General features: G+C 41.0%; 2 protein-coding genes across 7 annotated transcripts in view; one reads left to right on the forward strand and one right to left on the reverse strand.

Annotated features, from left to right (window-relative positions):
* kiaa0319l (KIAA0319-like ortholog) overlaps window positions 1-15,698 on the reverse strand; it is a 38,767-nt gene extending 23,069 nt beyond the window's left edge. Inside the window, exons 1-7 of one of the 3 annotated variants that reach the window (XM_085446854.1) lie at window positions 15,280-15,698; window positions 13,059-13,195; window positions 8,395-8,570; window positions 7,397-7,503; window positions 1,969-2,237; window positions 1,692-1,778; window positions 943-1,189 (exon numbers count right to left, since the gene is read on the reverse strand). In XM_085446854.1, coding sequence (XP_085302980.1) covers window positions 943-1,189; window positions 1,692-1,778; window positions 1,969-2,237; window positions 7,397-7,490 — 697 coding nt within the window. In that variant the 5' untranslated portion in view covers window positions 7,491-7,503; window positions 8,395-8,570; window positions 13,059-13,195; window positions 15,280-15,698. Of the gene's footprint in view, window positions 1-942; window positions 1,190-1,691; window positions 1,779-1,968; window positions 2,238-7,396; window positions 7,504-8,394; window positions 8,571-12,600; window positions 13,196-15,279 lie in introns of all 3 variants that reach the window. The other 2 variants (XM_085446853.1, XM_085446852.1) reach the window with 2 other exon arrangements.
* Window positions 15,699-15,754: 56 nt separating this feature from the next.
* ncdn (neurochondrin) lies at window positions 15,755-21,640 on the forward strand. 4 transcript variants are annotated; one of them, XM_085446858.1, is made up of 8 exons: window positions 15,755-15,821; window positions 16,320-16,537; window positions 17,717-18,782; window positions 19,177-19,346; window positions 19,515-19,753; window positions 19,848-20,063; window positions 20,201-20,337; window positions 21,114-21,640. In XM_085446858.1, the coding sequence occupies exons 2-8, from the start codon at window positions 16,334-16,336 to the stop codon at window positions 21,533-21,535; spliced, it is 2,454 nt and encodes an 817-aa protein (XP_085302984.1). In that variant the 5' UTR covers window positions 15,755-15,821; window positions 16,320-16,333; the 3' UTR covers window positions 21,536-21,640. The 4 variants fall into 4 exon arrangements, with proteins under 4 accessions (XP_085302984.1, XP_085302983.1, XP_085302981.1 ...); XM_085446857.1 differs by lacking the exon at window positions 15,755-15,821 and adding an exon at window positions 16,047-16,109; XM_085446855.1 differs by lacking the exon at window positions 15,755-15,821 and adding an exon at window positions 16,116-16,208.
* Window positions 21,641-22,845: the final 1,205 nt, after the last annotated feature.

The following is a 22,845-nucleotide window of genomic DNA, read 5'->3' on the forward strand; positions in this document are numbered from 1 at the left end:
ACCCTAATTAATGATCAGCAGTGAAATGTTTCCTTGTTATGCCCGCGGGGCACACAAAAATTTACCAAAAGCTGCCATTTGCCCCCAGGCCAAGCATTACGAACCCTAGTGCTAGATGTTCCCTGCCTGGTAAACACCTCTGCCCTTCAATCCACCGGCCCAGTTTACACAACAGGCTTTGTATTTAAAACACTATTTTTTTAAAACTCTGGTGGCATCATCAAGATGATTTCTTCAGATGTTTTAAAGCTCCTCCAGGGAAACTGGAGAGTTTATAATATCAATTTTCAAAAATGTTTTGCTAGTTTTCTCCAGGAATAATACACTGACTGTGTAAAAGTGTAACTACTATGAATTTCAAATAAACTGACTGTGGCTATAAAACCACAAGCCGCATTTAAAGTGTAGCAATTCTATTGTTAAAGTCAAAAGGCTTTTTCAGTGTGGACATGCAGAGATTGGTTTGTTGCTCTTTTTCCAGTTTCTCTACAGAGACGGTTCTGTAAGTGAGGACAGACTGATCATACAGGTTAGTCCTGTCTGTAGAAGCCCAGCCGCTTTCTCTCAAAACACATTCCTCCAGCTTACACTCATTCAGCTACACACCCACAGAGCACACTGATTTCATCTGGGAAAAATAACATGTGAGCAGTCTACCATAAAATGTGTGGGCAAAGTAAACAGTTGCATTCTGTTAAACTATTTCAAACAGGACGGTGAAGCGTCTTCTGTACATTATGAGTATGTGAGCCTGAAATATACAAGCTGAAAGCTTAAACCAAATTTAGAAGAGGAATTTTCGTCTGACTTCACACCAGTTCAGTACTGTTACATTATTAATTCATAGTTAATACATGAAGACATATTACTGAACAAGCCAAAAATAGGCGATGGCTGTCAGGGGACGTGACACCCACTGCTACCCACAGATTCCTCACTTACCGGCCTGTGTCGGGGTTGTGTTGATGGTCGAAGAAGCTGCTGTGGGCGTGCTGACATCGCTGTCATTGGAAGACGACGCAGCAGCATCAAGGGCGACGTTGATCGTTGAGTTCTGCGGCGATGGAGCAGGAGGCGTGCCTGAACTCCCATTCGTTATTTGGCTTATGTTCTTTTGGGAGAGTTGGATGAGAGCGATGGTGCTGGGTGCTGCTGATGTTGGCTGAGCTGCCTCTGTGTTGGAGCTTCCCTGTAGGCAGAAAGTAAAAACCTCAGGCTGTAAAGTCAGAAATCAGAGCAGATCTGTGTCTGGAATTGGGGAGATTTGAGGAATCACATCAGAAATGTATGGGTTCATATCTGCAGATATGTATGTATCATTCAAATTAACCAATAAGTGTGACTGCAGGGAAGAGGGTAGAAATGTGACAAGTCAAAAAGAGTAGGAGGAATGGCCTGCTTTATAAAACTGAGAGTGCATTAGCTAGTAATTTTAATGGAGGAAAAAAAAAAAACGACGTACTTTATTTTAACATTTTGTCTCATTGAAATTGTACCTGTGTACAAATAACTTATACAGTTTACGAGTAGGACATACTAAATGCTATCACAGAATAGGAAAAGCATCTCCAAATGTATTATGAAATTTGAAAATGTTCTACTGAAATCAGAAAATGCAGCTGTACAGAACTGCATTGAGTCATATGAAAACTTTTTAACATGAGTTTCACAACAGTTTTCTGTCACGTTACCGAGCGGATATGGGGTCTTTTGTGTATTCTGTGGCTTCCTGTAGGTGGTGCACGGCGAATCGCTCTCCGCCTCACACTGACAGGGACCTTAAAGTGAAGTTACAAAAACAGTGGCATTTAGACAAAAGTTCCCTAATCTGTCTTTAAAATAAATAAATAAATAAATAAAAAAAATTCTCATCTGATAGCAGTATCACAATCAATGACTGTATCATCCAAAAAAGGCAGACAGATGCTGTTTTCTTAGAACAGACAATCTCTTCTTTTACAACCATACCTTGGAGAGCAGCTGTAGGAGACCGAGGGACTCCTCGTGGGGCTGAGGCAGGATGGAGATGGGGCAGCCTCCTTCACGCGAGCAGCTAAGAAACACACAGCGACCGCCGAGACTCCAAACAGCATTGCACTTTGGCTCCAGGCAGCAGAACTCCCAACACCTCGCTCCGGCTCTCCCATCTGCTAGAGGGTACCAACCCAGGCTTATGATGCTGCTCCAATGGATGCCCAGAACTCCACCGGTGACCCGGCAGTGATTTGCTGACACACCTGGACCAGGACAGAAGGAAGTCAAGATCTATGATGGACTGTATCCATGTTCAAAATCAGACTGAGGAAAGAAGATAAATTCTTCTGAAATACCAACTGAAGGTTTCACTGCAGATACATTCTGGAAAGGACTTAGCAGAAAAGAAGATGACATTTGGTTTAAAAAGGAAAGGTAATAAGACAACCTCTCGTAACATAGAAAAACAACACCTCTCTCTTACATCTATATTGGACAGCAAATTGAAAGGACGTCCCTAATTTTCTTCACCACTTATCCTGTCCCGATTGAACCTGGATTGATATATCACAGTTTTAACCTGGAGAGACAGAAATCATTCAACATGTCCATACCTTTCTGCAAGCTTCAGGGAAAAAGACCTCTCTGAAGCAACTGTGCTAATCATTACACCACTATGCCAATCGAAAATACCACAGAGAAACCGAATATGTAAATCTGAACCCGATTTCTTGAAAGACAGAAATGAAGGCTGAAGAAAGCTTTGTTTAAGCCCAAACATTATTATACAACCAACAGGGACAGCAGAAATGATGAAATCACTTCACCTTTCAGTACAATATAGGTGAACAACAGCATCTCTTAAAGAACAAGAAAAGCCGACTTCTCACCTTTAAAAGTTGCTAAGAGATCAGGAAAAGTAGTTTGGGGCTAATAAAGGCCATGCCTAGCTGACTGAATTTAGCCTGGAAAAAACAACCTTCATGGACATCTAGTCCTTGATGGATTGTTTCATTAAAAAAATTTATTAAATAAATCAACGGCATCGAAGGTGACATCATAGGGCTACCTCTACTCTTTTCACCATTTCACATGTTTATGACTACAACAACATTGTTAAAAAAGGGAAAAGGGTAGTGGCTTCCAGCCACAGCTACTGAGACTTTCAGATTCAGCTTTGACTGAACATTTCTTAGAAAAGTCGACAGGCAGCAGTTTGAGGAGCCAACCAAGGCTACAGCGGAGAGAGGAAGTGCAGCTTTTCCCTGAGAAAACAGGACGCTGATTAAAAACCAAAGCACAGTGTTCAGTACAAACTAAAGTCTGCCCTCTGAGCCAGACATTATCAGACTAATATCAGCAACGCAGTGAGCTGATTAGCTGCCCTGTGTGTGTGTGTGTGTGTGTGTGTGTGTGTGTGTGTGTGTGTGTGTGTGTGTTACATTACATTACTGTCCTACACCTTTTATAGTCTCAAATGGGTTCAGGTCAATCCATCCATTATTGTTGACAAGCGATTTACTCTGCAGCCAGGTACAGTAAAAGGGCACAACCCTTAAAATACCACAGACTGTTAAAGTAAGAGAGGGAGCGAAGGGAATTTATATGTCACCAGCACAAAGAGGCCAAACGAGCAACGAAAATGGTACAGCCAAGTCACTGTGAACTAAGCGGCATTACAACATAATAAAAATGCTTTTTAAATCTTGTCTTGTAAGTTCTTCACTGCTGCAGCAGATCAAACACACACATACACGCCAGTGTAATTTATCTGAAACCCACAGCATTCCTCTGCAAAGGTTTGTTAATGAATACAGCACAAGAACTGGTTACTGTACTATGCTTAGTGGCCTCTGTTTATAAGCCTCCACCTGCAGAGTACAACACACGATGAAGAGACAACTAAATATTTTTCTGTTACTGATCTTATTCAGTAAACGCTCATGAGCAGGTCCGTGCCATGCCAAAATATATTTGTGATATACAAGAAATATTCCGAGGCACACCACTCACAGACATAACTCAAACATGCTCCTATTTACTGAGGCCAACTGCGCACACTTAATGTGAATGTCCATATCATTAAATTCACTTTTGTTAAACGCTGTGTTTAATGCTATCTTCTCTGATGCTTTTAAGGCTCATGTTCACACCAGCTAGCATTTTGAAAGTTACGGTCTATAAGATTTGGTTTCTGAGCAGTGCACTAAGCTGCAAGTTCAACACAGTCAGGCTTTCTTTGCAGTGGATGGCTTAAGCTAATCAACTTTCTTTGTTAAGCCAGTATTTCCGCTTCAGGCTGTGTGTGCTTACGTAAAAGATGCTGCCATGTACTTCTAACGTGACAGCCAGGTGCACATTAGAGGTCTGAAAATTTAAACTAGATCATTTTTTAAGTATTACAGATTATGCTGTGTGCTCAGGACTTGCACAGTCCCACAGCCCAATGACGAAGACATGGAAATCACTTTAGTTTGCAGCCAGATTAAAGTGAAATCATTTTTAGTGATTGAATATTCCTGGTAATCAGCTTTCAAATAGACTGACCAATTTTCAAATGGTTGATTAGGGCCAAGAATAAAAGCATGTGGATATGCAATCTCCATTACTAACTGCAATTTCCAGTGGAAAAATGCAACACATACAGTTTGTGATGACCAGGCTTCCATCGGTGGTGTTAGTAATTGTAAAATTATGATATTATTTTATGCCATGTTATACCCCTAATTAAAGATTGTGAATTATTATGTAGTTTTAGTTTGCATTATTCTCCTGAATTAGAAGAAGCTGATAACTATTGCATTAGTTAAACTGATTTGCATTACATTAAATTGCTGACTTGTTGTGAATGAATGATATTGTTTTATGATGCATTATATTGCTGAGTTATAAGAAATACTGTTCGCAGAAGGTTATTGTCTAATTTGTCTGAGTAGAAGAGAACAGAGTGTGCTGGAGTTTTCTGCCCCATTTCAGCAGGAGCAGATAAACAGGGAGCCAAGGTCGTAGCTTAGGCGCTGTGTGAGAGAGAGCATGTGAATGTTTAGGCTTTTTATGATAAGGTGGAGGCACCAGAGGCTATAAAAGTTTGAGCAATGCTCCACCATTTTGAGATTTTGAGGCTGTCTGCATCAGTGTCCATCTCCCACGTGTGTGATCATTAAATCATCGTTTGACTCAACCCGGCCGGACCAGTGTTGTTATTGTGGTTTTTTCTCTTGTCTCCATCCCCAATATTTTGAACCTTAACATATGCTACACCTTAATGGATTCTTTCAGCAGAGAATCTACAGTACTGTGCAAAAGTATGAAAATGAAGTATATGAGGCAAAAACAGTTTGTACAATTCTTTTGAGCTTGAAAGTCAATATTTAGAATGCCCACATTTATTCTTCAACACAGCATGAACTCTGTTAGGCAGGTTTTCTCGTAATGTCTTTAACTTGTCTTATTTTGGCTGCCTGTTGTTCAATTGCATTGGGTAGGCCGGTCTATGCATTTGACAACATTAGCAGTGTGTTTACGATCCTTGTCATGCTGAAAAATGAAGCAGTTGTCAATCAGATGCATTCCAGATGGTACTGTATGTCAGAACAAAATCTAGATCCCCAGCACCACTGGCAGAAATGCAGCCACAAATCATGACACACCCTTGTGTTCCACAGATGGCTGTTGTACCTCTCTCTTGACCCATGTTGTAAATCCTGATGGCAATTTGAACCAAAGAAGTCAAATTTGGATTTATCACTCCATGAGACTTGTTGCCACTGATTTACAGTTTAGTTTTTGTGTCATTTGGCATGCCTTGGCCCTTTTTTCCACAGTTTCCATTACTGAAGAATGTTTTTTTGACAGCCACTCTTACAGTACTTAAGAAACAGTAGTATTTCTTAAGTACATGACTTTCAAATACTGGTAATCTGTTGTAGATAGATCTTTAGGTCTGCCGATTCTTCTTTTGTTCTCTGCTTCTCCAGTTTCCTCAAACTTTGTAGAACACACTGCACATCATGTCGACATGTGCCAAGTTATCACCTAATAGTTTTTGGGAATCACCTTGTTGAGGTAAAAACACAATTTTAATGCCTGTCAGTTTGTAGAATTATTATAGGTTTGTAGAATTTCATAGGTTCAACTGAAGAAATGGGCAAAAAATTAAGTGTTGTTGCATCAGGCTGCATATTATTTATTAATGCAATTTCCACTTCTCTCTTACACAATGTCAGTCTTACTTTTTCTATTTTAACTAACTTCATTTATACTATATATTTTTTGTTTTTAATCACTGTTGTATTTGTATTATCTCATATTATAAGGTCCTTACCAGGTGCTAGTGGCACTATTTTATCTTTATTATTCACAGTTTACAGTAGACTGTACTATTTTTACTCTTTATCATGCTGCTGTAACAAAACATTTCCCTTTGTGGGATCAAAGTATCCATTTAATTATCTAGTAACAAAGTGATATATTGTTGAGACAATTTAAATTTGGTTCTTTGCCAAGAATGCCCACTATGTGCAAATAACACTGTTTGATCATTTGAGTTAGATGCCATTTTTTTTACTCCACCACTTACAATAAAAAGTGTAATATATAGAGGTAATTAAAGAATGCAAAATACCTAAAGGTAACAGGACCTTTCATGAAAAAAATAAAGCACATTCATAAAATGATCAGAAGTATAATAGTACCCTTTTCTAAAATCCGGTGTTGTGCAAAAACAGGAAAAACAATGTTTCTAGATGTTTATAAGATAACATTCAGCTGAGTGTGCACTGACTGAGTGAAAGCTTGGCATATCTATTAATATATTACGGTAGCATCAAAAGCAAAACCAAACAAAAACACAGTTCATCAGATCATATTAGACCCTGCTACAGCAACCGGCAACTACTGCTACCATAGCAACACGAGAGGCAAGGGTGACTTTGTGGTGCATCAGTGTAACTCAAGTCTGGAAAAAACGGATTTTACCTCATATGACAACACACAAAGGCTCTGTGGTTTGTCTGAGAAAGGAAGGACCCCCCTTTGGCCTCTGTTTAGTCATCCTACCCCTTGTCCTCTTTTCTTCTGTCTCCCACCACTCAACACACACACACACTATGTCTACTCACAGAGCCTTTATTGTCCTCTTTCACACTGTAACCCACTGAGCAGAGTGGCATCAGAAAGAACTCACACAGCAGGGATGCCAACAGTCGTCCATCTCTCAGCCTAAGATTACAGGGACAGTAAACACCAACCAAGCTAAAAGTACCCTAGCATCATAATAACACTAAGAAGGATGTAGACCCACCCTGAGTAATCAAAGGCGTGTAAAGATGAGTGCTGGAAGCAAAACACGCACACATGTTTTTCTTTATCAGTTTCACGCCATGTGTATTTTGAGTCCAGGGTGATGTTTGGTTTACTTTACCTGTGGGAAGAGCCAGGAGCCAGAGGTAGGTCAGCGGTAGGAGGAGGAGGTGAGGTAAGCACCAGGTGAGCAGCTTGTGGTGTGCATAGGACATTTTGTACAAGGACCTGGGAAGCAGACAGAGGAAGAATTAAATGCAGCTCAGTCATTGCATACGCTAACATGGTTGACTCCCACAAAACACTGAATTTTGGTCAAATGTCTATGGTTTACGTTGAAAGAGTAAACTGGATTTGTCAGACAGTGTGGGATAAATAAAACCACTCTTTTATTTTAAAAAGGTAGATTATAGCCTTTTCAGTGTATCCATTGGATATACCCCAACTTTTTTACTTCCCAAATCCAATGCTGATGCTGTTGCTATTTTAAATGACTTTATCACCTTATCACATTGATTTTGTTCTTGTTCTTTGTGATATTGCAAAGGTGAAATACTTGTTTGTGGTATAATCCTGCACATTTGTCTAAAGTTCTGTGGCCTAAATACTGAACTGCAAACAGTTGTTACTATGCATCTGTTTTATTTGACAAGAGAATTAATCATTGTATAATTATCAATTAAGTGCAACTCACTGTTTGGCTTCTTCTAAGCAGAGGTCATTTGGATGACCTCTGCATCAGCTATTTAATGGATTCAGACTGCCCTCTGCGCCACTAACTGCACATGCAGCTGAATGCTTACTCCAACATCTGTTTCAGCTCTGCTGACAATACACCTACAAAGATTTTGATTCACTGGACTCCACATTTTTGGTGTTTTCTATTTAATTTGCTACTGTAGCACAGTAATTTCCCAAGTTTCTTGTTTCTTATCTTTAGACAAGAGCTGATGTCTGACTCACTATGTTTACCCAAATCAATACAGAACCAGAATCACAGATATAGTCAACTATTATCTGAGAAAAACAAAAAACAAAACAGCAAACAAACAAAAAAAGTATAGCTACAAAAAAAACAAAAAAAAAAAAACAAAAGAAACCAAAAACTGTCAGATTTACCTTTCCCCTAATCCAGCAGTGGAAGAAAGGTGAAGGAAGAAAGGAGTGAGGAGTTAGGTTGGCAGGAAGGTGCTGTGAGGTGACAGGTGAAGACGGGCCAACACCAGCACTCTGACGAAGAGATCCAACATGGCCGCCTCAGGGGCCTTCACAGGCTCAGCTGCTCCAACACTAAGCTAGAGAGAGAAATGAATTCAGCTGTTGATCATTCACATCACATGGATGTGGACATACACGATTATATATTCTGAAATTTCATCTGTATTCTAAATTATTCAGGTCTTGTGCCTTCTCTTCTTTGATTGCTTATGTCCAACGCTGCCTCGGCTTTTTAGAGGAGAAGAATTTTAAGTCTGTAATTTCTAAATCTGATAAGAAAAGCTAATGAAAATGAGACTCTTTACCGGGAGATACTGTGCTGAGAAACTAAAGAAAAGGCACCTTCACTGAAACTGTAGGGACCTTTCATTGTTTTTGGCCTTTTCTGCAAAAGAGAACAAACAAGCCACAAATTCTATTACCATAAATACACAGCAGATTTCACTTACTAGGAATTTTCTGTCTGCCTCTATAATCTGTCATCGGTTTGAGGGTGTAACTAACACAGCAATTCTGTCAATATCCTGTTGACAGCAACACCTAAGGAGGTGTAAAATGATTCACACAGTTTTGGGCTATGTCCTGGTAACTATGCAGAACTGAAACAGGAAAATTAATCATAAGCAAATTTCTGAAGTTATACAACAGTTCTTTACTCCTTCTGTATGCCTAAAGGCAAACTTGATAACATTATGAGTTATGCAAATCTTTAGCCTATGTGAACATGAAAGTAGACACTGGTTAATATCTGGCAATAACTAGAGAATTTCTACATGCCAAAAGGGGGGAAAAGTTTAGTACATGACTAGAGTCTTCACTGACCCTCTCACTGTTCATTTGTTTTTCAGCTCAGGCCAAGAAAAGGTTGCTCAATTCCAGGGAGGCTACAGAGGCCTGAATCATGCTGAACTATACAGATTCTTATTTATACTTTTTGAAGAAAAAACTCAAAGAATCCAGTTTGTTAACCAAAGAGGATTGTAAGTGATAAAAGGTTTTGTTATTGGGAACAACAGACATTTTTTGTTTTCTGTCCTTTCTTCATTTAGGACCCGTCTAAACGAACAACTTGCAGAAATCACATTGACCTTTTCTGAGAGACAATTTCATCAGTACAATATATTAAAAGGTATTAACACCAGATATATAAAAACAATGTATCGTATGGTAATCTATGATTGGGACACAGAAACACGTAAGGGCTAAAACAATTCTTTAAAGAGAGACAAATTGCTGTTGCATCATCTCGTACTGTGACGTCATGTAGCACTCCCAAAGCCTGGCTAAATTCAGCCAGTCTAGTGGAAGTTGTAATATTTAAAAATCCTTCAGGTTCTGACTAAACTGGTACTAAGCACATTATTTATTTATTTCCAATAATGATGTAAGATTCTGGATTCTTCTTCCACACAAAATGAGATCCCTGAGTGCCACCTACTCCATTCAGACAATTTCTCAGATGAAGATAGTGATAAAAGGGGGATTAAACTCTATAAAGAACATTAAAGATTAAGCAACAAAGTTGCATTGACGGCAATAGCTTAATGCTGCAGAAAATCACTAATATTAGAGTAGTAAACTCAACATTTTAATTCAAGTTAATTATTTGATCACTGAGTGCTCTCTCTGCTTTGCTTTAAACTGGTTAGAGATAAACATTAAGTGTTCCTGTCCCACAGCATAAGGAAGGAGATGTGGAAATTGCTTTGTTTTGTTGGTGGAGCAAAGAAATTCATTGAACATTAATTCAAATTAATGTTACTGACTGGATAGGTATTCTTGGTGTGTGCGCTGTTGTTCTAGTAACTGCGGTTACAGAAGTGTAACAGAGACTTAACGGCAGATTAGAATCGAGAATGAAAACATTTAATACATGCACCTTCCTGTGACAATATGAGTTTGATTCAGTGGTGTCAGTAAGGTACATCTTAAAATGGTGCACATATAAAACACATTCGCCCCAGCAGAGAATCTGTACTGCTTTTACAACATGCTGCAAATAAAAGCATAAATGTGGCACTTCAACCGGATTCTAAAGTGAAAGTCAAAGCATAACCTGCTTCTGGCTAGGTCATGTGTTCAGCGTAAGTTACCATGGTGATTTAACCAGGTAAAAGGAGAGAGACAACTCTGACTTTAAACTTGACGGAGCTTGCTAACCCAATAATCTTGCTTCATAGTACGCCCTTCTGTTGTAAAAAGAACAAAACCATGACCCAAAATTCAAGCTACAAATACCCTTAGTCACAGGCCTTCGGGACCCCGAGTAACTTCCTCATCTTTAATATCCCGTTGTGCAGGAAGTGTGAGGAGGAAGCCTTTAGTTTCATGTTTACCTCCAGAATAATGACTAAATGAGTCACCAAAAAAGAGGCAAGACTCAGATTACTGTGCTGCTTGAAGGGAAGGTGTAATCCTCATGTTGTTCAGCTTCTGTGGTTTTCGTCTGATGCAAAGATAAAAATCTGAGAAAGCGCAATATTTAACCGCTGTGTTGGTACACATGGTTCCCTTTAGGTTATTGCAGCAGAAATCATAAAAGTAGGGTTAAGCATGAGTGGTAGCACACTGAAACACTAAACAGTTATCTTCAGATATGTTGGGAACATAGTGTCAATAGACTAGTGTCAATAGTCTTGACACTATTGCTAGTGTCAAGAAGGTGTGACAACTTTAAAACTAATTTCCTTAACATTTCTACAAGGAAACCACAGCATTATCACCACTGTGATATCCTGAGTAGGTACAAAATGTTCAGTTACGAAAGCCTAATCTTGTACTCTGATGTTCTTGTCTGCAAAATATATAAAAATGAATGCACCTCCACCACTGCAAAGACCTCTGTGTGCATATCAGATGATTACAGATGAGCAGAGCTTCAAGGGAAACGTGGACGTGAAGTTCCTAAAAGACGTTCTGCTATGGAAAAATGGTTTTCATTTAAGAAATCAATGGGAAACGCTCCCTTACAGTTTGGTGCAGATTTGTATGTTTTCTCATGATCCAAAAAAAGCTTGTAGGTAACCGGTGAAGCTAAGATTTCCTTATAATACCCTCATTTTATGATAGGTTTATATACACTGATGGAACATCCTGAATATTGAATGAGGGGGGTGTATATAGGAAGGTTTTACAGTGTGTATGTGTTTGTGTGTGGGAGTGGGAGTGGGCTGGAGGTACGTATGTATATACATTTTTAAGTTGTATCTGGTGTCCCACAGGAAGAAGGTTAGAAGTTTAAACCTCCTGGCCGGTCCTGAGCATTCTTTAGTTTAATTCAACGTTCTAGGAGACAGGCTGTACCACGTCTCTTGCCTTGTGACGGCTCGGCTAGGTTCATCCTCACTGTTAAGTTGGATAAGTCTGTCCATGTATACAAACATCCACCTACTTCCTTCTGCTGGATAAGCAGCAGGAAACGGCTGGCAAAAGTCTAAGCAGAGATACCCAGATAACAGTTTGCATGCCAGCCGAGATATAATCACTCCAGTGTGTCCTGGGTGTGCCCTAAGGTCCCTTCCAAGTTGGACTCGAGCCCACCTCAACTGCTGGATTAGTTAATATTGTGTTTGCCATCCTCTGGGGACTGTATATGGAAATTAGGTATGAAGCATGCTTTGTTTTGTGAGGTCAGTGTTTTTGTGCATGGTCCCTGTCAAATAAATACCAAAGCTCCTGAAACACAATGTTTAAGGCACGGCCAGGCCTCTTCTCAACATGGCCTCACCAGGAAACTACTGTGGGGCAATATAGTAATAAATCAAGCTTTCATATCTATCTGTTATGATCACACTCTAAAGAGGTTAGCTAGATGCTGTATCCATATGGCTGGAAGCACATCCCTAATCTTCCACATTAGTAATTACCCTGTGCCATCGGTGCCAGCCTCTGCAAAAATTGAATAAACAGAAAATATAGTTTGAGAAAAAGAAGTCATGTTTGTGTAAGGCACTGTTACAAATGTCCTGATGCTTTTACTAAACTGATAATGATCTTATTTAAACAAAGGCAAGCATTAAAAGCTTAAGCAGCACTGTTTTCTTGAGACAAACCTACAACTATGTTACTTACTGTATTTTTTAAAAGGAAAACGTGGTAGTATCAAACCTGGATTGCTGGTCCGATTCCTTATTCAAATCTGCATTCCTGCACGTGACACTGGAGCACCGAGCAGTCTCTTTCTCTGCTGTAGTCACTGGCTCAGTCTGTCCAAATATCCAAACTGCTCCGTATCCCGCTTTTGCTTATTTTTCTCTCCCTAGTGAACTCCCAAAAGGGGAAAAAGCTCCAGGTGAAAATGATCCAGTGCAGAAAACGTGCAGGAATCAGTTAGGATCCGGCAGCCTGGATTTTTTTTTTAACCATGCAGCAGCTGCCCCGAGGCACGTGGTGACTTTCACTGTGCTGCAGCAGTAACGCTCAGGTGCACACGGTTACCTGGGCTGATGACAGCTTGGCCATTACTGACTTTTTAATGGCCAGTTCACCCATGAGGGGTTTGTTGCAGAACAATGATCTCTGTCACCGAAACCCTCGCCCACCTTCTCTCTCTTTCCTCCTCTTACATCTGGCAAATTCTCTCCCTTTGACTTGTTTCTTCCTCCTCCTCCTCCTCTCTCAGCAGGAGCAGTCAGCTCTGCATCGGCTTCTCCGCAGACAGGCTGATGTAGCTTTTCTCTGTCCCACGCACAGCTTCCTCCGGCTGCCACAGGGAAGGAAAATCAAGTTTTTATGTCTCTTTCAGGCAGCATACCCAGGAAAACATTTAATAAAATGAATAATCATGACAAACTGCTTATTTTGTTGTGACAACTCTACAAATATCCTTAGAGCAATAACTACACTAATCCTAAAATAAGATTACAAATCAAAGACCCAACAGAAAGTACGAGTACATCACATTAGTCTTTAACTCACTTTAAACTTTACTCTTTGCCAAGATCTTGGCTTTAGGGTTTTCTCACTTATTGCATATACAGCGCCTTCCATAATGTTTGGGACAAAGACAGTTTGTAGTTCTGCCCCAATCACAGCGGATTGCAAATCAATCAATATGTGACTGAAGTGCTGACGTTCAGCTTTAATTCAAGGAGCTTTATAACAATTTTACATGCACTTTTTAAGAATTACAGCGATTGCTATACACAGTCCCCCAAATTCTGAGATTCAAAATTAATGAACATAAATTTAAACACTCTTTTTAATACCTTTATGAAAAGAAAAACTTCACCTGAGGTCTAAACCCGTGGGCAACACCAAATGTTGAGTTTCCTTGCTTGAGTTACTCCATCAGATCTCTATTATAGCCACCTTCACTTGCTGCTTGTTTGTGTTTGACAATGGAAAAAGCGCACTCTGTTGGGTTTAGATCAAGTTAGGGTGCTACTTCTATCAGCAGTCACATCTTCAGGTAACACTAGTGACTTTGTTCCACAGCCATACACACCAATGCCACAACACTGCCTCTATCATGTTAGACAGATAATGTATGCTTTGGATCATATTCCATAATTTTCTCTTCACATCATTCTAGTTCAAGTTAATCTTGGGTAACAAACGTGTGCCATTTGCAAGCACTCATATGATTTCCGTGAAATTATCATGTATTTTAAACGAAGCAACTGAAACTGGATTCACTTCTAAAGTACATCTGGGTCTGGGTCTCAAGTTACATAGCAGAAATGTTGACCCCCGTTTGAGCTCTTGGTTGCTCCTTAGATTTAAATCTAATGGTTTTGCCATCAAGTCCCCTTGGCTTTGGAGTGACCAGCCTGAGGAGAGAATGCTTGCTAATCTCCTTAAAAAGTCCTTTTCATACTTTTAAATTGGCCTTTTATGTCTTGTCATCAGTGATATCTTTTTACTGTCCGTTTATCTGCTTTCAGTTATTTTGTTTATGGTCTATTTTGCCTGTTCTAGGTTTTTTATTGACATGTGTACACATTTTAATCATATGATAACAACAACAACAACAACAACTAAAAGTCATTCTTAGTAATTTCATAACACCAAGTATTTGCCTCACTGAATAAAAGACGTTCAGTAACTGCCAGCTTCATATCAGAGATGAAACGTAGAGGGACTAAATAAAGAACATTACTTCAGCCTCTGCTGGCCTATTTTATTTTGTCAACTAAATGACTGATAAAACAAACAAAATAACCCTGATTTGCTGACTAAGCTCCACTCTTGTCTCTTCTTATTCCCGTGCAGCGCGTAATGGACTGCTTAAAGCGCAAATTGGTGAATGTTTGACTATATGAATGAAAGTCTGTCAAGTCAAATGAGACGCGTGAGTAAACGCACTGAAAAAAACAAAAACAAAGAAACAAAAAAAACCCTCACACTACTAAGACAAAATGGTGGGCTCGTGCATTATGTATCTTGCGAAACTGACAAATCACTCAGATTTACTCAAGACGGGACAAGACGTGTTCAGCTGTCAGATAATTCAATACAGGCCGGTATCTGCCCACAGCACAGTCTGCTGCACTGTCATAATATTATAAACAACTGTGTGGGGGGTTGATGTATAAACCCAAGTGCCACTTGCGCGCATTTAGCAGATGTTATGTTTTTACAAGGCATGTCGACGTCCAAGCACTGACACGGGAAGGTTGAAGTAGTGCACCGTAAGGTATTTCACCTGTTTAATCCCGGGATCACTCGCATCCAAGGCACCTTGAGGCTAACAGCTGCTGACATCTCTCATCGGACCCTACACAATGCGTTTTAACGGCAACTGCCCCCAGTAACACAAGAGAGAGAATGCGTGCACGGACTTACACAAACAAAAAATGGTAGAGTTTCTCTTCAGCTGCTCGTTCCGATGTGTAGCCTTGTCTCTTGTTGTCCCCTGCTCTCCAAATTAGGTCAGTACTCCTCTCGCTGATACAGCTGATATGCCGTGAGTGAGTGCTTGACTGTCAATGCAATACGTTTTACGCAAGGTTCCGGTGATGAGATTTTCAAAACAAAGTAGGCAGTGAAAACAGCAGTTATGCGATGGTTAGCTAGAGCAGTTACGTGGTACATCTGTAAGTAAAACCGAAAGTCCTAACTAAATAGCTATATAGTTTTAATAACCTGGATATGAGCTCATTTTATTTCTTGCGATACAGGTTATTCTTAATTTTTCTTTTTTAACCAGTTGGCATTTCTTTATCATTTTCTATTTTTTAATCTATTTATTTATTTACACGTGGATTTTTGGTACATAATGAAAACACAATACAAATTAAATTAATTTGTTGTCTTAAGCTGAAAACGTTCAACGTTCATCCAGCTAGTTCCGGTTTACGCCCCCTAACGAGGAGCCGTTTAAAAAGGTAAATGCTCAACTCAACGAGTGCTAATAAACTTTTTCTCTTTTATATTAAAAAAATAATAACATTTTTAAAAAATAAAATTAAAACGATAAATCTGGATAACCTCGTTTATCTGACGTTATGACACGGGCTAAAATGGCGGTGTCGCCTTCCAACAATCCGCCTGATGATTGGTTGCCTGATTTTCTTCGAGCCTTTTTATTGGCTCGTGACATCTTTAGCTTGACAGTGTGTTTCCGGGGGGAGTGAGCACGAGCAGTTGCGGCGTGCAAGAGGGTTGTCAATAAAGTAAGTTCCATTGTTAACGTTCACCTGTTCAAATGTTAAATTGATATACATATACATTTTTGTCAGCCGTTAGCGGGACAGCTGACAGCCAGTAAATTGGTAAGTTGGCCCAGCGATGTGGCGCTGTTTCTTGCAATCAGTGCTCGAAAGACTGATTGGAAATTCATTGAAAAAGTTTTTCTCCTCTTTACATCTCTCTCGGTCGCATAGTTACCGGGCTCATAATGGCTGACAGTGCTGCCTTTACACCCACCGTGAACAGCCAGTCTCCTGCTAAAGAGGAGCAGGGAGGAGGTGAAGGTGGAGGAGGCTCAGAAGGGGATGTAAAAGACGGATTGACTGATGCCCAAAGAGGCGTCTTGGAGAAGTGTGTGCATGCGCTGAAGCACGCTAAAAACGACAGTCAAACGTTGGCTGCTCTTCTTCTGGTAAGTATTCGTTTAATTTAAGAATCGAGATAAAAACAAAAATATTGTTAAAGGAGTTCATATAAAACTGTTTTAAAATTGATTTTCAACTATTTGGGGGTTAAGCTTCCCCAAAATAAAACTAAGAAATTATGGGAGCTTTTTGCATGTTCCCTTTTTTTTTTTCTTTTTTTTTTTTTCTTTTTTTTTATAAATACAGTTGCGTTTACCAAACTAATGGTTATTTGCAAACATTGTGGGGTTTTTTTTTTTTGTTTTTTTTCCCTTAAAACTACCTCTGCAGCAGAGGAATGGGCAGAAGTATTGGATCACACCTCTTAATCTTTGAATTTTGGGGTTTTCAGTCAGGTGTGTAAAATCAAGGAACCAGCCAATTTAAAAGCTGAAACAGTGTTTTCTCAAGGGTCTTTTCTTGGATTGAATTTAAAGCTTCTGTTTGGTACTGTCATAAAGAATTATAATACCTTTCATTCTTATACAGATGGTACACAGTTGTACTTATCTTTTCCCTCTAATCTAGCCCCTGTTCACACACTGAGCTGCACTGATGAGATTAACTGCTGGATGTCTAGATATTATTTTATAGAACTGAACAGAAACAAGACATTTATATTTGTTGTTACTCCAAGGAAATCAGGAATCTTGCTCTGGGGAAGTGGTGAGTAATCTAATGGACGGGTCTAGGTTTGCAAATGCCACAGCAGTTACTTGCCTGACTGCATTGTGCTAACTGTAAAGTTTGGACGGCTGTTGCTTTGGAGTATTTGGTTCCAGTGAATGAGATCTTCATGGTTAAGCTCACCAAGAAGGTTTGGACAACTACGCTTCTAGCTTTGTGGGACTAGTTAGCATCGAGGTTCCTCTGTTCCAGCATGTCTGCCCCAGTGCAGAAAGCAAGGTCTCATAAAGGCATGGTTGGATTAGTTTGGTGGGCAAGAACTTGACTGGTTGGAACAAAGCCTTCACCATCAAACACCTTTAGGTTGCACTGGAACAGCTGGCATGCCAGATGGATGAATGGACAACAAGGAATTGCAAACAGATCAAAGTATCATTAAAAATTGCGCGCTATAACACTGTTTTATTTGTTTTTTTTTTTAAGTAGACAGATTTTACTGATGTTATATTTTAAATTGTGCCTCAACAAAGACTAATTCTACTCTATCTTCACATCCTCAGATAAGTCGCTTGTGCCCAGCCAGTGAACTGGACAAACCCACGTTGAGGCGCATCTTTGAGGCGGTGGGCCTCAATCTTCCAGCTCGGCTTCTGGTCACAGCAGTCAGAGGGGACGAGAACTCTGGCTTACCCCCAGATGAGCTCCTTTCGCTGGGCACGGCTTTGCTGGCTGCCCTGAGCACAGAGCCAGACATGGCCTCCAGTCCCCAGCTCCTCACCACCATCCCCCTCCTGCTGGGCATCTTAGCAAATGGTCCTGTATTTAACCAGCAGAAACGGGAAGACCGGGAGCAGCACCAAGTAGGGCAGAGTCCAGACGGTGAAGTCCAGTCAGCAATCATTTCAAACCCAGACTGTAATCCTGCCAGTGTGGCACAATCTGCAGAAGAGACTGAGAGCAGCAGGAAAAAAGGCGATGATGGCAGTGAAGCAAACAGAGTGTCAACGTCTCAGGAGAACCCTCCCTCGTCTAGCCTTGATGCGGCCTTGGCTGCTGACTGCTACCTGGTTTTGACAGTTGTGTGTGCCTTACCCAGAGGCCCGGAGCAGCTCCTGAGCAGGGGCGCCATCTCGGCTTTGTGCCAAGCGGTGGAACTGAACCAGACTCTGAGCCACGAGAAAGGGCTCACCTTGCTGGGCTCGCTCCTCTCTGGTAAAAACAAGGACAAAGCATGGAGCAAACACACTCCAGAGCTCCTCTCGCTGCTGGTCAGACTCTCCAAAGATTTCTGCGAGTCCACAGACGAAACCAGGTTAGGCATGTGTGGTCAGTTGGCGCAGTTTCTGCCCCCAGCAGGCGTGGCAGTGGAGAGTGAGGAGCTGAAGGCAGTCGTGGGCAGTTTATGGGAGATACTGAGACCTATGGTGCAGGCTAAATTGACACCGAGACATATCGGATCAATCCTGGTCCTCAGTGCTTGCCTGCTGGATTTATATGGCTGGGAGATGGCGGGACCTCCAAAGTTCTGTTGCTTACTGGTGAACCGGGCCTGCGTGGAGGTCAGAATGGGTTTGGAAGAACTGCCTGGTAATGATTTGACCCCTGAGGTGCAACACACAATAACAGGTAGTGTACTTACTCATAATAGTATGTTGATTGGAACTTTAAGTTTATTATTTTCCAGGATGACACTTCATAAAAAAGGAAAAAGGTTGATTAAATCTTGCTGTAAAGCTTTCTTACTTCAGTTTAATCTTAGAGCTGAAGTTGACTTGGAATCTCATTTCTGCTGTATGATTTGCATGTAACTGTTCACTCAGCTGATTTAAAGTAGTCATCTTGGTGTCCTCATTTGCATGTTTTGGTTGTCATGTAACAGTGTTTCTTGTTGGGAGCAAGTACAATTGAAGTTTAATTAAATAAACAGGCATCATCTGACTCCTTAAGTCATTTTCTAGGTATTGAGATCTAATCAAAGTTAACCACCTCAGTCATTTAATCTGAACTGTGCTCCTCGTAGGCTGTTACCGAATCATGGAGGCGGCCATAGAGCAGGCCTGCAGTCCGGGAGTCCCGCAGGCTGCTGCACCTTCTCAGAGCTCAATTGCTACCCTCAGTCTGCAGCAGAGCAGGCAGGTCCTCGGGGTCCTGGAGGAGGCCTTCTCTGGCTTGATGTACTTCTTGCAGCAGGTAAAGAGATGATGAGAAAACTAACATAACAAGCTATCTGTTGGTGATACTAGAAATATGATCATTTATTGTGCACAAAATTATTTCTGTTGTGCTGACGTGTAGAGCCTAGGAGTAAAGAGAAAATTTAAATGCGAATAAATGACTCGTTTATTCATGATATTAAAGGTGGAGCCGAGCCGCTATGGCGACCCTTTCGTTTTCGCCACATTCCGCTCTCTGTGCTCGTGGTTGGCTGAGGAGACTTCCTGTCTTAAGGAGGAAGTGACTAAACTCCTGCCATTTCTGATAAACTACACCCGAAGCCACCTGCAGGGTGGGATCTTAGAGCATAGCCTCGCTGACTGGATGGTCAAGATGTCTATTGGTGAGGACAGGGGCGCGTGGACGGGCAGAGAGGCTCTCAGGTAAAGATGAAGTCTGAGAGGAGATTGGTAACATTTAGAGAAAATCTGCTGGTTTTATGTTGCACTGCCTCTTTTCCTTTTCCCTCCTCCCTAGGTATCTCCTCCCAGCTCTGTGCCACCTGTCAGCAGAGGAAGTTCCCAGGAAGGTGTTGCTCGATGTCGACACCCCGGCCCTGCTGGTGGACTTCCTGTCTCAGAGCTGGACTTTCCTCAGGGGAAAAACCAGTGTCGCATCCACAAGGGATCCCAGCATGGAGACAGCCTGCTCTGCTTTGCTCAACTTCACTGTTACAGAGCCAGAGAGAGTCAGGTAGCTGGTTTATCATCATAATCATCAATGTGACAAGCAAACCGTCTGTTTCTGAGTGTCTGCCAAATGTTTATGAGCAGTACTTATCACACAATCTGTGTTTAAAAATGCAAACCTGTAAACTTATTGTCTTCTAGAAAGGACTCGTGTTTCAGAAGCCTTGAGGTCCTTCTGAGTGAAGCACTCCCCCTCTTGGTGAATAAGCCCCGCCTCCTGGTCCTAACAGCAAATTGCTGCACTCTGGGACTCATGATTGGCAGATTAAAGGAAGGAGGTGAAAGTGGCTTTTGGTTCTTTATACTCTTAGGTTTGGGGGGGGGGGGTTGTTGTAATTTATTTTTGCATAACCTTCAAGTCATTTAATCTAGAAACGCTCTGTATAGAGATTCTCCATTGACATATCTGCACACTGCTTAAAGCTATTAGCTACTGGAACAACAGCTAGTTTTTCAGGGCTTTCCAGTGTAACCACGGGAATCTATGCCATGACCTCGGTTTTCCTCCACTTAGTGTTGGCTCAAACTGCTCATAGTTTACAAGTGTAAATGTATTTAAAAGGCTAAAGATGGTAAATTTTCCCTTCCCTACAGTTTGTATTTATTTATACACAGAACCAGTTTATAGAGATTACCCTGCACTGACTGGCAAAGCTGTGTCACCATAATGCTAGCAAGCTAGCCAACAAATGTTCCCATCTCAATCCTTTGCGATAAGGTGATCACAAACTTAAGTAACCTTGAGTTGTTGACATTGTGCAGTTTTCTTTGTTTTGAACCACCACCCACAGAACAAACTCTTGCACACACAGGCAGATGTGGCCCAAAGCTCCTTCTGCTTCTGCTCAGCAGTTCTGCTGGAAATTTACAAGAAGGAAAACTTGCAAGAATCTAGCTGCAGTCTTTCTCGTAGTGGTCCTGCAAGATTCCTAAGCCTTGCACAATGTTGGTCTAGGATGTGAAACATGACGAATGTGACCCATTTAGATATGAACAAATAAATTAATGGTTTAGTTATTTGTTAAATAGTTTTCAACAAAGCTCTTCTCTGCAGGCTCAGTGGAAGCGGGCCAGCGGCGTTTCCTTTCTTCAGCTCTCCGGTTCCTTCGCAGCGCCCTGGACTCGAGCTCTAGTCCAGGTCCAGCGAAGGTGAGCCTGAGCTGGGAGGACAGTTGGGACGACGCTGCAGAGCTCTGGAGGTTGAGTTTGCAGGCCCTGGGAGGCTGTGCCCGTGCCCAACCCTCAATCACCACCCTGATCAGAGAGGAGGGTTGGCTCAGACACATGCTCGCCATGCTTCATCAGTGTAGCGCTCTGCCTGACCAGCTGACCCAGGATGCGCTGCAGGAGGCTCTGTGTGCCCTGGCAGAGCGGTGCCCGGTGTGCAAACAAGAAATCGGAGACATGATGACGAGATCCAGCGAAGGAGCTTTGAGCAGTATGAAGAAGCTGAAGAAGTCGGTGGGAGTGAAGTAAAACCAGCTGCTCTGGAGAAATGGTGTACTCTCTAATCGAGTACTTTTAACTTTTAGTGAAACCGCACAATGAAACCAATAAACCAGGGAAACTGCTGAAACCAAACTCGTATTATAAATGTGTTTGCTCTGATGGGTTTTTTTTTTTAATTAATAAATTGGGGATGTCTGCTGAAATGTCTAGTTTTAATAGGAATGAGGAGGATCATGCATTTCTGTGCACATTTCTCTGAATGTGCCCCGTTTGACTGACCTACTTTATTGTTTTCATCATAAATCATTGAAAACATCTGAGAGCTCTGCAGGTAAATCCTTACAGAGACGGCTATACCTGTCACAAGGAGCTGAAAATGCACACAAGCTGTTTCTTAAATGCAACTGTTGAAAATGTAAATGCCTTTAATAAAGAACTATTTTTGTTAGAGAACGCTGTGTTTTGGGTTTGCTTTTTTTGTTTTTACAGCTTTGTCTGTTACTAGCTGCTGCTTTGAGGACAGTTTTGTGCTGTAATTGCATCATAAATTAAATATGATGCAGGTCTGCATTATGAGGTTGGATGTGAACATTTAAATTTCCTGTTCAAAGGTCATATTATTGCATTGGCCATTACATGAACTTAAAATAATGCTAAATTTAAATCATTTGATTAGAATCTTGTAATTTAAGTATTATGTCAAACGTTCAGTGTAATGCGAACTGGGCTGGTGTACATTTATACCAAGCACATTTTCCTTATATCACTGAACAGGCATTCAGTCGGTTTCCACTAGATGGCGCAATGACACTTAATGTGTGGTGAAGTTCTTGTTTACTGGCAAACTTCTTCCGTTATCCACATTTCCAGAGTTTTAGTTGTTTCAATTATTAGGCTGGTAATTAAATTATAGTGAAGCTATTAATAAAACAATATGTGGTGGAAAAAAAACCTCAGCACAGAGAACAAAGTGTTTAGTTATGACATCGTTTTACTGGACGCTGAAAGTCTTAAATTGGCGCATATCAGTCATCTAGCAACAAGAATTAAATGCTGTAGCGGATGTTAGACTTACTCAGAAATGCGGGGAAAATTTTATTTTTATTTGAGTTCTGGAATATTTCTAAGTATTAAAGTGAATTTTTGATTAGGTTGATAATTTGTCAGGCCATTATCACCAATCAGCTATGTTTAACCCCTCCACCGCTGATCCTATGGTCCTCACACCAACCGTGACAAAAGTTTTCAGTTGCCCCCCTCCTCGACTCGTGTCACCTACCGCCCTCTTTTGTGTTTTTTCTAACACCCCCCCCCCCCCCCCCCCCTCCTCACACCCG

Source organism: Copadichromis virginalis, linkage group LG22, assembly GCF_057382275.1.
Source record: "Copadichromis virginalis isolate Kocher_CV1m ecotype Utaka linkage group LG22, C_Virginalis_male_GT1.1, whole genome shotgun sequence".
Taxonomy (NCBI): domain Eukaryota; kingdom Metazoa; phylum Chordata; class Actinopteri; order Cichliformes; family Cichlidae; genus Copadichromis; species Copadichromis virginalis.

Bases quoted from the DNA above. Each gene is read 5' to 3' on its own strand.
- ncdn (XM_085446858.1), top strand. From the start codon at position 16,334: ATGGCTGACAGTGCTGCCTTTACACCCACCGTGAACAGCCAGTCTCCT. The intron at 18,783-19,176 runs GTAGTGTACTTA...TGCTCCTCGTAG, and splicing joins GGTGCAACACACAATAACAG to GCTGTTACCGAATCATGGAG. The intron at 20,338-21,113 runs GTGAAAGTGGCT...TCTTCTCTGCAG, and splicing joins TGGCAGATTAAAGGAAGGAG to GCTCAGTGGAAGCGGGCCAG.